At 42.9% G+C, this 13,251-nt stretch overlaps 1 protein-coding gene across 3 annotated transcripts; it reads left to right on the top strand.

Annotated features, from left to right (window-relative positions):
- Nucleotides 1-2,778: 2,778 nt before the first annotated feature.
- LOC310690172 (adenylate cyclase type 1-like) lies at nt 2,779-13,038 on the top strand. 3 transcript variants are annotated; one of them, XM_083468857.1, is made up of 7 exons: nt 2,782-3,028; nt 3,261-3,377; nt 5,259-5,405; nt 6,279-6,377; nt 8,429-8,543; nt 10,513-10,637; nt 12,321-13,038. In XM_083468857.1, exons 2-7 carry the CDS (start codon nt 3,282-3,284, stop codon nt 12,657-12,659), a joined length of 921 nt encoding a protein of 306 aa, XP_083324983.1. In that variant the 5' UTR covers nt 2,782-3,028; nt 3,261-3,281; the 3' UTR covers nt 12,660-13,038. The 3 variants fall into 3 exon arrangements, with proteins under 3 accessions (XP_083324982.1, XP_083324983.1, XP_083324984.1); XM_083468858.1 differs by having other exon boundaries at nt 2,938-2,957; XM_083468856.1 differs by having other exon boundaries at nt 2,779-3,377.
- Nucleotides 13,039-13,251: the final 213 nt, after the last annotated feature.

Below are 13,251 nucleotides of genomic sequence, written 5' to 3'. Positions count from 1 at the left end.
TGTGGCAATAAACATAGACTGTACCTGCGTGAGTAGTTGCATGCCAGCCCCAAGTTATCTTCCCAGGTAGCTTAGCTTTGCCTTCCTTTCCCTCTCGCTCCCGCCATTTGAGAGCCTGACCTCCGCCAGCAGCCTCAGCTCCAGCCGGGCCTCCCAGCTCCTTTCTCCCCCACAGGCCTAGTCAGTTGCCCTCCAGGCTGTCAAGAGGGGATTTGTTTTGATTAGGTTTCCATGAATGTTGGTCTTCTGCTTCGTCAAGTCTTGCACTCGCACTTTGTGTCATTTCCAAACAGTAACTGTGCTGGTTTTTGCTCACCTGCGAGTGACCACTTTTATTCTTGATCCTTTGTTTCCAATCCTATTCAACATAGTTGGTTTTGCCCATTTACTCAGTATGACACACTTTCATTGCTGAATATGCAAATAAGCCTTAGGTGATTGTAAAGATGCTACTGCCTCCCTTTAATGAAGCAAAGCAGTTATTGGGTCCTGGCAGCAGATTTTTAAGTACCAGAGGCTGGGTGGGTGCCTAGGATCCTCCCCACAAATCACCATAAGAGAGGAACATGGTGCTGCCCTTCATTTTGTGATTTTTGGTGGTGGGGGAGAGGAAGGCTGGACCCCCAGCTTCAAGCGGTGCCAGCAGGCGCATTTTGCGGCCTTCTTGGAGATCTCAGAGAAGGCACGGCTTGAAGCTGGGGGTCCAGCCTTCCTCTCCCCCACCACCAAAAATCACAAAATGAAAGGCAGCACTAATCAATAAAAATTCAAGGATGTTTTTTAAAAAGAAGTACTGGTTTTCAAAAACCAGAATATTCATATTTTCAGATTGAGAGTGGGTCCTCTTTCTTGTATCTGATCCCACAGCCTGTGAGCTGTGAATGCCACACCTCCCTAGCGCAGGAGTCAGCTTTTGGCAGCCTGCCAAGTGAGGTTTCACTTTTGCTGCTGAGCATCTGGATTTTGTATTTAATTTTTTAAAATAAAAAAACATTTCACATTACCTCCAATAATGCTCTCCGCCCCCCCATAAAGGAAGGCGAAAGTAACATTTGCATCTCTGGAAACTGAGCAGGAAGAATAAGAGCAAACTATAAACAAACAAAATGTCAAGAACATCTATGGGATGGAAGACTAAGGCCTTAGCCTAGAATACAAATAAGCAACATTCTTATTTATCTAACCCTGTGGTGCACATTTTGATTCTGCCTGAGACCTCCTGTCTAACTGAAAGCTTATTTCAAAAGTAAATGATGAGGGCAGAAATAAATATTTAAGGGATCTTCATTTCTAGTTTGTAAAATGCTGAAGTGTTGAAAAAGTTTGGCACAATATGCTAAGCAATGTAGCTTTGCAGTTAAAACAACAACCGTGTCATTCTATTTTAAATGATGACTTTGTAAAGTAGAATGTGGTCCTTTTGTAAAATTGTTTTTCCCCACAACCCAAAAGTTACAGGAAAAAGGGAGGAGGAAGATGTTTGTTGGATAGTGCCCTATGCAGGGCTTGGGATGATGGGATGCAGCGATAGGGTTGAAAGCAAGGGATCAACTAACATAATATGGGGAAGTGGTTTCTGCCACAGCTCATGGCTACTCTCCTTTCTGCTGCCCAGTTGGGAAGCCAGTGATGGTGAAGTGAGATTCAGGGAAACATGGAAGCCTTCTTAAAAAGATATTGTGAAGAGTTCCAAAAGCATCTCTCCAAACTAAGTGCATGGGAAGTCAAATGCCAAAGTCACAGAATCATAGAATCATAGAGTTGGAATAGACCACAAGGGCCATCAAGTCCAACCCCCTGCCAAGCAGGAAACACCATCAGAGCACTCCTGACATATGGTTGTCAAGCCTCTGCTTAAACACCTCCAAAAAAGGAGACTCGACCACACTCAAATTCCACTGTCAAACAGCTCTTACTGTCAGGAAGTTCTTCCTAATGTTTAGGTGGAATCTTCTTTCTTGTAGTTTGGATCCATTGCTCCGTGTCCGCTTCTCTGGAGCAGCAGAAAACAACCTTTCTCCCTCCTCTATATGACATCCTTTTATATATTTGAACATGGCTATCATATCACCCCTTAATCTCCTCTTCTCCAGGCTAAACATGCCCAGCTCCCTTAGCTATTCCTCATAAGGCATCGTTTCCAGGCCTTTGACCATTTTGGTTGCCCTCCTCTGGACACGTTCCAGTTTGTCAGTGTCCTTCTTGAACTGTGGTGCCCAGAACTGGACACAGTACTCCAGGTGAGGTCTGACCAGAGCAGAATACAGTGGCACTATTACTTCCCTTGATCTAGATGCTATACTCCTATTGATGCAGCCCAGAGTTGCATTGGCTTTTTTAGCTGCCGCGTCACACTGTTGGCTCATGTCAAGTTTGTGGTCAACCAAGACTCCTAGTCAATTTAATGTGAACAAGTGTATTGCAGCGATGTTTGCCAGGACAATAAAATCTTAATTTCACATGTGCTCATGGACTAGCAGTAACAGACCTGTTTTCGTATTCCTAGGTGGGCTCCCAGAGAGGAGAGGATCTTGAAGTCTCTACTCCTCTTCCGTGTGTATTTCAGTGCCAACAAAATGGAAGAAAGACTTGCACCAAATAGAATCAGAATCATGGAATTGTAGAATTGGAAGGGACCTGAGGACCATTCTAGTCCAACCCCCTGCAATGCAGGAATGCTCCCCACAGTCGCCCTGGAGACCACTGTGAACCACCAACCACCAACCTTCTGGTCCACTGTTCCAGTTGCAGGAGAATCAAACAAGTGACTGGTTTCCCACAGGCCAGTCACTATGAGAACAGCATGCCAGAGTAGATGAGCCATTGGCCTTCTTATATGATTCTGATTCTTCTTATATCCTTACAGTTTGATCTATGAAGAATAAAGATTTAGGAACATACCCAAATCTATTCCAACATCCCTTTGCACAACAGAATTTTCTGTTCCACCACAACAGGTTTATTTTGCACAAGTCTTTCTTCCATTTGGTTGATTAATTATTGTGGTTAGTGAAGAAAGGGCATTACGGTGAGCACTGGTTTGGGCCTTGGCTTAGCACAGCATGGGAGAAGAAAAAGCTGGAGAGAAGCGGAGCAGCATCTCACTCCTCGCTTGGGAGCTGACAAATTTACAGGGTCCCAGTAACCTATCATTTGACTTAGTAAGTTGTGTGACCCAGATCACTCTCTCCAGTGGTATTTTCTCTCTACCAAGTATGTTCTGCAGTTTTTATTATTTAAAGCACATTTTATTTTCACAGGCGGAAGAAGAGAGAGATGATATGGAAAGAGTGAAACTGGATAACAAAAGAATTCTCTTCAATCTTTTGCCAGCACATGTTGCACAGCATTTTCTCATGTCTAATCCAAGGAACATGGTAAGGAATATGAGTTTTCAGGGTTGTTTCCTCCAACAAACCACAATAGATTGAAAGCACAAATCAGATCAAAATTAAACTTTTAAAATATATTAATAACAGCAAAGGGAAAACTGCAGATAAATTCCTGGGAAAATAAAGAGGAATCATACAGAAACCATGCCCAAAGCATACTGAAACAGGGTAAGACACACAACAAAGATGGGTGGATGCATGGCATGGATATCCGAAGGCAGGGTTACTGGGTGCCACACAGAGAAGGCCCTGATGCTGTTCCCACCAGCCATGCGGAGACACACATGAGGCGTCTGATTACTTCAGTGGATGAGTAGAATCCTATTAGAGACATCCCTTGAGGGTTCCTGGTCACAAACTGTTCAGTGCTTTAAAAGTGATGACCAACTCTTCAAATTGCAGCCCCAAACTACCTATCTGTCAGTGCTGCTGACATTATTAAACCTTTTTTTAAATCTGCAGTAAAACTCAGGGTCTAAGCTGCATTCTTTGTGAGAAAGCCAGTATACCTGTAGTCTGTCTGGAGTTGATCTTGGAATGAGGAGAGCTGGGTTCACATCTGCTCTACCATGAAGCTCACAGCATGGTCTGGGCAAATCATCATGTCTCAGCCTATCTAGCCAACTTCACAGTCGTAAAGACAATATAAAGTGGGATTTACCACCCTCCCCTCTTTGGAGGAAAATCAGCTTATAGATGTGCTGAATAATAATACTTAAAACGTGGCTTTGTGAAGATCCCAATCTCATGTCGGATGTGGGTTGTTGTAGTCATGAAAGAATAATATTCCACCCCGATTAAAGCAAGTCAGAACATACACAATGTATTTAAATATACAGTATTTGCTTGTTGGTTTTATTTTTATCCTGCTCCAAAACAGAGGCAGATTATACAAATCATTTGCTGCCTTGACTCCAATGGGAGGAGGAGCAGGATACACATTTAATAATTAATTATAAAATTTAGTGATGGGCAATTTATTTCCTTCAATTTATATCCTGCCTTTCTTCCATCATGGAACCTAAAACAGTATACATATGATTCCCAAGCAGTCAGCCATCTGGGCCACCGACCATTGCCAGAGTTGCTTAGTTTTCAGACCATACCCTGGGATGAAGGATACAACCCCATGATTTCCAGAGGAAAATGTCAGTATATGGTCAATGTCTTAAAGTTACAAGGAGCCACAAAGGAGGCCTTGCATGCGCCTTCATTCTTCAAAGAAGTCTACTCTGACCCCCTTGTGCATTAGGGGACAGAGGAAGGGTGAGAACAGAATCAATATGGGCAAGCCTGCTCCCCTCAGTAATTTGAGCACCCTGGCTCAAAGTCTTTCAACATCCTTTTTTTCACAACAACCTTAAAGTTGTTGCTGACAATGTTGTCTTGAATTGGACTTCTTCCAGTCTAAAGATAAAGGTAAACAGGGTGAGCTTCCCAGCTTCTGCCAACTTAGCTGTTTGAAAGCATACCAGTGCAAGTTGATAAATAGGTACCTCTGAGGCAGGAAGGTAAATGGCATTTCCATGTGCTCTGGTTTCCGTCACAGTCCTCCATGCACCAGTAGCGGTTTAGTCCTGCTGGCCATATGACCCAGAAAGCTGTCTGTGAACAAACCCTGGCTCCCTTGTCTTGAAAGCGAGATGAGCATCGCACCCCATAGTCGCCTTTGACTGGACTTAACCATCCAGAGGTCCTTTACCTTTTACCTTACCTGATCCAGTCTAATTTAGTTACACTGGTCCCATTGAAATAGATGTGAAAAGTTATTATGATTAAATTAAATTCATTGGAAACTAAGTGCTTATTCAGGCTGGATCCAAGTTTTAGCTTGCTATAACAGAAAATATAATTTGAAAATTTCAGGACCTATATTACCAGTCCTATTCACAAGTGGGAGTGATGTTTGCTTCCATCCCAAATTTCAACGATTTTTACATTGAACTGGATGGCAATAACATGGGAGTTGAATGTTTACGCCTCTTAAATGAAATTATTGCAGATTTTGATGAGGTAAGCATTCTTTCATTCAGTCTGCCTTTTCAGGAATATTTTTGTAAGGTCATCATCATGTTGAGAAGGTCACACTCTTAAAATTATCACACAGTTTGCATTTCATTCTAATTGCGTTGGCATTACCAAGTGATCCAGGCAAAAAGTGAAATGTTCCTAGTTTTATCAAGACAGAAAATTATTCAGAATTAGGCCAAACATTGACTATCATCTTAGCTTCTGATTGAAGGGACATCCGTTGATCCCCCTGACCCACTGGGGACCCGTTCCTCCAGCCAAGCCTCCCCAGTGATTCAGTAGCTGACCACGTCAGAGAGAGATCACACCATGTACCATTTTTTATTTCATACTGTCCCGAACACTGCTTTGGCTGTACTCAAGCTGTAATCTTTTATCCGCCTGCCAAAGTGTTCCTCCCTCTTAGTGCAAATTGGTATCTCCCAGAATAGTGCAGGATCCAGCCAGGGAGAAACACCACTACAACACTCTGGCAAGGAGGAATTTGGGTTTATACAGCATGGCAGGTCAGATATTCTTTGCTGCAGTTATTAAACTGTTTCTACATCCCCCCTGGCTTCCTTGTAGCAAGCTGGTAAAGCAAAAGTTGGTAAGATTAATTGTGCAGTAAAAAATAACAAATTCTTACAATTTAGGCCTATAGCAAATCACATCAGGATTTTTGAAAATCCTATCAGGTATCTTGAAAATGACCAAGTGTCTCATTTTGAGCTCACTTAAGTCCTTAGGAAATTGGTTGTAAATGTGAGATAGCACAAATGCTTGGAAATGATAAGAGGAATATGCCTGCACAAAACTCTTCTTTCTTGCCTAAAATATTATGTAATGTTTAACAGTTTTATGTTTTAAACAAAGCTTATGGACAAAGAATATTATAAGGACATTGAAAAAATCAAGACGATTGGCAGCACATACATGGCAGCCGTGGGACTTGTACCAACTACTGGCACCAAGGTAATGTGTTTTTACTTCTTTCTTAATGCCTTCTCTAAGCGTTTTCACAAATGATGCTAAGAATGCTATTAGAACTCATTTAGGCTGGTATACTTTTATCCTAATGGATTGCTCAGATTTAGGAAACAGGAAGCAAGGCAGGAAGCCTTTCTTGGAGAATTCCCAGGTCTGTTTGGCCTGTGGATTTTTCAAGCAAACTTATCAGAGACCTGTTCCAGTTCAGGAGGCTACAAGATTTCCCCTAAGAACCCCCTGAGGTTTTATATGGTGCTGCTGCTTTCCAAAGGAAATGAGGGCAATGGCCTGGTCCTAGTGCACAGTGTTCAGATAGACTCAGATCAGCTTCTTCCACCCTGAATATTTGATAGTCCCCTTCCAAAAGTTGGCCAAACCCTTCAGATGCCAGCCAGAAAAGAGAGGAGAAGAAGAGGAGGAGGAGGAGGAGTTTGGATTTGATATTCCGCTTTATCACTACCCAAAGGAGTCGCAAAGCGGCTAACATTCTCCTTTCCCTTCCTCCCCCACAACAAACCCTCTGTGAGGTGAGTGGGGCTGAGAGACTTCAGAGATGTGTGACTAGCCTAAGGTCACCCAGCAGCTGCAGGTGGAGGAGCGGAGACGCCAACCCGGTTCACCAGATTATGAGACTACTGCTCTTAACCACTACACCACACTGTCCTGAACTATTTGATACCTTTCCCAGTACATATCCTCAAAATCCTTCCCTTTGTTCCCTTTGAGGATTTGGGGGTTCTGAATGAATAGTGTATTTTTTCAGTGGTACCGCTAATATTGGAAACCCATGAACTCCTTGAGAGTAATAATATCATTAAATGGTGAAAATAAACACAACTCCACAAATGTAACACCTAACAAGCTGTTAAGCTCCATTTGGAATGCATCTCACTTAATCTTATGATTGCGGGGTATCATTAATAGATATCCTCACAAGAGGATCTAGCCATGAGGCCTGTGTACTCTCTGCAGTGCGGGGAGGGGGGGGGGGGAAATCCAGCCGACAGGAGTCCTCATTTGGCATGTGAGGCCATTTCCCCAAAACCATGCCCATATGTGGCATACAGTGGCATGTTCATTCTGAGGTGCATTTCCAAGCCTGTTGCGATAGAAACTATTTGGAAATGCAGTTCAAAAGCAATGTCTCTCAGTGCCCATCAGCATTTTGAAGTGCATTTCCATGCAGTTTCTATTGCAACTGTGTGGATGTGCATTTCCAAGGTGTTGTCTCTCACTTCCCATCAGATGCTGAGGAAGAGCCTTCAATGTGCATTTCCATGCAGTTTCTGCTGTAAATGCCCCTCAAAGTGTTTGAACAGACACCTCTAGGAAGCCCACAAACAAAGTATGTTAGCAATAATCTTCTCCTGCTGTTGCCTTCTCCATTTTATGTATTTTATAAAATGTATACACAGTTTGATTATTAAAAAAACCCAACCCACTCTACAAAAAGGATAAAACAACAAAATTAATCAATAAGAGCAATCATAATTTAAGATCTTCAAAAAGCTGAAATAACAATAAGCTGAAACAATAAACTGATCTCAGTAGGCAGGGAGTTCCAAGGTGCCGGGGTCACCAGACTGAAGGGGTATTATGGGGCACCTGCAGCAGCACTGATTCCTCCAGTCAAAACGGTTGAGTGGGCCCCTGTGGGGTGAGGCAGCCTAGCTGTTGGTAGACCAGTCTTCTATGTGTGGGGCAGACAGGGTGTGTCTCATTCCTCCTTAAAGCCCTCTGGGCCCATGGCCACCAGCCTTATCCACAGTGGGGCAGGTCTTGTGGAACAGCTGCCCTCAGGAAGGGGTTCTCAAGTCATCTGGAGGTCTCAGAGAAAATGTTGTTAAGACAGACTCTTTGTATGATTTTTCTAAAATAATAATGTGCTTCTTGTTTATTTGTTTGTTTGTTTTAAAATGTGCTTTTAACTTAATAGCTTATTGTGTTTGAAGCCACTTGATTTCACTTCAGAGAAAGACAGGGAAAGCACATGAAGAAATAAATAATGTCTAATCTTTTTTTAAAAAAAAATCTAGGCAAAGAAATCAATTTATTCCCATCTCAGTACACTGGCTGATTTTGCAATAGAAATGTTTGATGTTCTTGATGAAATCAACTATCAGTCTTACAATGACTTCGTTCTTCGGGTTGGTAAGTCATACTTTTCAGGAATTAGGGGTTGACTGGTTGGTTTTGTAGCATGCCCTCGATGATGTATTAGTAGTGAATTTATACTGGACCATCCACACTCACTGTTGCTGTATTTGTTGTTCTGCAATGCTTCCCCTCTTTTTGAGCATTATTGCTATCTGAAGGGGCATTCTTGCACTTTAGCACAGCAAAAGCAGGCCAAAAAATAATTGTGGTATGAAAAGTGACAGGACATAAATGTACTTCTGACAAAGCAGTATGGCCACCCTGAAACTTTTACAGGCGCAAATGGTATTGAAAGAGTGATTTCATATTAATCATAATGAATACGCAATAAAAATGATGTCTGGAGGGGCCCTAATTCTATATGGCTGCTGTTGCTGGGGCTGATGCCAGAATTCATGGCAGATTTGTACAAACAGAAGAACTTCTGAAATAATATTGAAGTGTTATAGCAGCATGATCTAAACTATGTTCTTCTGCGTGTCTAAACACCTGGGAAACAATTCTACACAGCTTTGCCTGTGAATGAGTTTATAAATCTGTAAAATAAACAAGCTACTCATAATTTAATTGGAAACAAGGAAGGGAAAATTAGAAGAAAATCACTTCTCAGAACAGGAATTTCAGACTTAGTCACATGGCTGGGACAAGGATCCAGAGATAGGCAGAAGCTCGCAAGCAGCAAAGAAAGGGGCATCCACTTAGAGAATCTTAAAAACATTAAGCAGTTCAGAACTGATTTTCAATAAACAAATTCCCTAGATGGTCTCTTATTAAATGCTTTGAAGACCTGGCTTTTTAAGATATTAGGTTCTCATTAAAGAAGCACCTGACTTGAATCCGGTCTCATATCATTTCCCTACATCTGCTGCTGCCACCACCCTCTGTTAGTCACATGACAAAGCCATTCACAAAGGGATCTCCAACGCAGCAAAGACAGTTGCTAGATGGGGGAGAAGCCGTGGTCTGGCCTCCCTCTGCTGCTTATCGGCCAGCAGGGAGGGGGTGAGGCAGCAGTGAGGTCAGCCCGCCCCCCATGCAGACACACCAGAAGGATCTTCCCAAGTGGGAGAATAGGGGCATTCAATGACTTTTCAAAAGTGTTGGTGGGAAGGGGTTATTGGTCTGCTATGCGGGGGTTGTGTCGTGTATTATGTGTTTTGTGTTTCCATTTTGGTTTTTTATGTTGTGAACTGCCCTGTGATCTTCAGAAGGGCAGTACACAAATTTATATTATAATAATTATAACAACAACAACAACAACAACAACAACAAATGTGACATGAATTGTCATTCACAAGTTACAAGAAATGAGATTCTTACAAAGCATCAGGAAGAACTTTCTGATGGTAAGGGCTGTTAAACAGTGGAACAGACTCCCACAAGAGGTGGTGGACTCTCCTCCCTTGGAGGCTTTGAAGCAGAGGTTGAGTGGCCATCTGTCATGGATGCTTCAGTTGAGATTCCTGATTGCAGAGGGTTAGACTAGAGGACTCTCAGGGTCTCTTCCAACTCTACAATGCTATGATTCCACCTTTAGCTATCAAAGTGACAGCTTAATTGTGTGAATAAATGATTTGTGGTACATATCAAAATATGTATAGTAATTTACAGTATCAAATGATGTCTGTGTCTGTCCCAGAATCTATGGCCAAGGTCCTGGAAGATGTGAAATAATAGCAAAGAAAAATGCCTGTGAGCATGTGCCATTTCATTTACCCTCTCCAGCAAATAAGGTTCTGTCTACTTAGGAGTAAGTAGCTCAGCTTCCAGGCTGATGGTTTATCTTCTAAGAAATCTTGAGCCTTAGCACATCTTACGGTATTTTTAAAAAAACCAAAACTGTAGGAAAGGGAAGTGTATAAATGAGGAACATTCTGTTTAGCATCTGCTATGCTTTTTAGATATATGAAATAGATATTGGAGCAAACATTAAATAAAGGAATGGCCACTGTTCCCATTTCAGGTATTAACGTGGGCCCTGTAGTGGCTGGGGTCATTGGTGCTAGAAGGCCGCAGTATGATATCTGGGGTAACACTGTAAATGTTGCCAGTAGAATGGATAGTACTGGAGTGCAAGGTAAAATTCAGGTGAGTGTTTTCATCATCCTTCAAATCTACATCAGTCTATATGGAAGAGCTAAACAGTGGCTTGCTATTCAGGCTACTTGTGAGGTTCCACCTACTGCATTTGAACGGCTTCCTGCATGTGCCAGATAAATATATCTGTACAGTGGTACCTCGGGTTACATACGCTTCAGGTTTCATACGCTTCAGGTTACAGACTCTGCTAACCCAGAAATAATACCTCGGGTTAAGAACTTTGCTTCAGGATGAGAACAGAAATCACGTGGCGGCGGCGTAGCAGCAGCAGCAGCGGGAGGCCCCATTAGCTAAAGTGGTTAAGAACAGTTTCAGGTTAAGAACGGACCTCCAGAACGAATTAAGTACGTAGCAAGAGGTACCACTGTACTAGAACAATGGCACCAGCTCTTCTTGAGAGGAAGACAGCTTTGGCCCTAACTGCAAAAATGTCCCCAAGTGCTGGGTTGGAACTAAACAGGCTTCTTTCCACCAGCTGATTGAAGGCATCAGAATTAAGCCACCTCTTTGCACAGCTCCACCCCCTAATATGCATAGTCCCATCTAGGGTTACATCTACATAGTCTACATGCATAGTCTACATCTAGGGTTATGCTTTTTTAAATGCATATCAGAGAACAGTGCATTAATAAAAGCAACCATTAGAAACAAAATATATTGTCATGGACAGGTTGGACATGAATTGGACATTGGACAGGTTGGACATGGTGGGAGGAACTGGCTGAAGAACCCCCAAGGGAAGAAGGCTCAGAGCCAGGAGGTTGGTAGTGGGACAACAGTGAGTGGTCAGAGGGAGAAGAGCCTGGGAGGAGGAGGTTGCAGAAGCTGAAGAGGTAACAGGGTTTAGTGAGCGGGAGGAGTCTGTGGCAGAGAGAAGTCCAGACTCAGAGGCAAAAGCTGAAGCAGAAGAGTGGAAGGAGGGAGGCCAAGAGGCAGAGAGGAGTCAGGCTGGTGAAGAGTCTCCCATTCCCTGCTGCAACAAGCTCCCCTTCCCCTTGACTCACAGAACCAGGAGAGGGATGAAATGGGAGGAGCAAAGACTGGCTGCATGCAGGCATGGTCTCTGATTGCTTTCAGGAAGCCCTGGATAGGAGGAGGCTGTGGGGAGGTGGGGGCATTTCATCTCAGCCACTGATTTCATGGAGTAGGGCCTACAGGGCATGAGCTGCTGTGCTCATTATGCCTGAAACATAGTCAAGTCTGTGAAGATCATGTTTCACTAATAACGAGCTAACTCCAGCTTTGAACTGTGTGATTTACTGACCAGCTTGCTCTGTTATACTACAGCTAGCAGGAGCAGAAAATAATTCTCTATTACCACCAAAGCAAAGGTGCGAGGGCGTTCTTTCCCCTGTAGGCAGCCGTCTTTCTTTACCCAAGAATGCCTCTGGGAAAAGCACATCCTCCTGCAGCATCATTAGCCAGGAAGCAGAGTGTCTTGCCATCACTAGGAGCAATAGGAAAGCTTTTTATTCAAAGTAAAAATGATGAGGGAAGCATCTTGGTCACCTTTCATAAAGTAAGTTAAGCCCCCCCCCCCCGAGAGAGAGAGAGAGAATCACCCCAATCTTTGTTGGCCTTCTTCCTACCTCAAAAAAACATCTGGGCCAAAAGGTTCAGTGCAGCGTAGTCTTATATGTCACAAATGATTTTTGTTCCTTTTATTCACAGGTTACAGAAGAAGTCCAGAGGATACTAAGGAGGTGCAGTTATGACTTTGTATGTCGGGGTAAAGTCAGTGTCAAAGGCAAAGGTGAAATGCTGACCTATTTCCTAGAAGGAAAGGCCAATGGAAGCAATTCGCTAACGCGGTCATTAAACTTAGAGCGGAAAATGTACCCTTATGGGCGAGCAAACATTCAGACTAAACTGGGCACCAGTTGCCCATCTGTGTCCTCATCTCCCAGCCTTTCAGCAAATGCCGTTGCTGGGACACTTCAAGCCCCGTCCACCCACACCAATCTGACGCTGCACTATCTTCCCTCTGTGCCAGCCATAAAAGAGGCATGAGAACCATGAAGATTTTGGCTGGGCCATTGCAGTGATCGCAGAGAGCAGAGGTCACCTGGATTTTCACAAGGAAGCTGAAGACTACAGGATTTGGTGTCAACTAAGATGTCTACAATCCAACCAAAGAGAACCTGGGAACACCGTATATGGAGTTGTGGATCAAATAAGGGCTAGCAATTCTGTTAAGAAAAGTCTACTGCTGATTTTCTGAAGAAAAGGAAATTTTTATCAGCAAATCTAAAGGGTAAATGAATTAACAGAAAAAGTCATGGTGAGACTGGCTGTGTGTGTGTGTGTGTGTGAGAGAGAGAGAGAGAGAGAGAGAGAGAGAGAGAGAGAGAAAGAAAGAAAGAAAGAAAGAAAGAAAGAAAGAAAGAAATTGACAATTTTTGGCAAAGCCTGTCATTGGTGACTGTCGGTATTCATTCAGAAAACTATAAAAGCAATGCTGGAAATAATAGTGGCACAACACAGTTGAGAGAGAAGGGTGATGTGTGTAGATACATGTATCTAATGCACACATCTATATATATATATTTCCTATATAAAAATGGGAGAGGTTTATAGTTATAGAAAATTGACGTCCTGCAAT

Source organism: Podarcis liolepis, assembly GCF_965112155.1.
Source record: "Podarcis liolepis genome assembly, chromosome: 12".
Classification (NCBI taxonomy): Eukaryota; Metazoa; Chordata; class Lepidosauria; order Squamata; family Lacertidae; genus Podarcis; species Podarcis liolepis.
The sequence above is the reverse complement of the archived record's forward strand: the minus strand, read 5'-3'. Positions and strand labels throughout refer to the sequence as shown.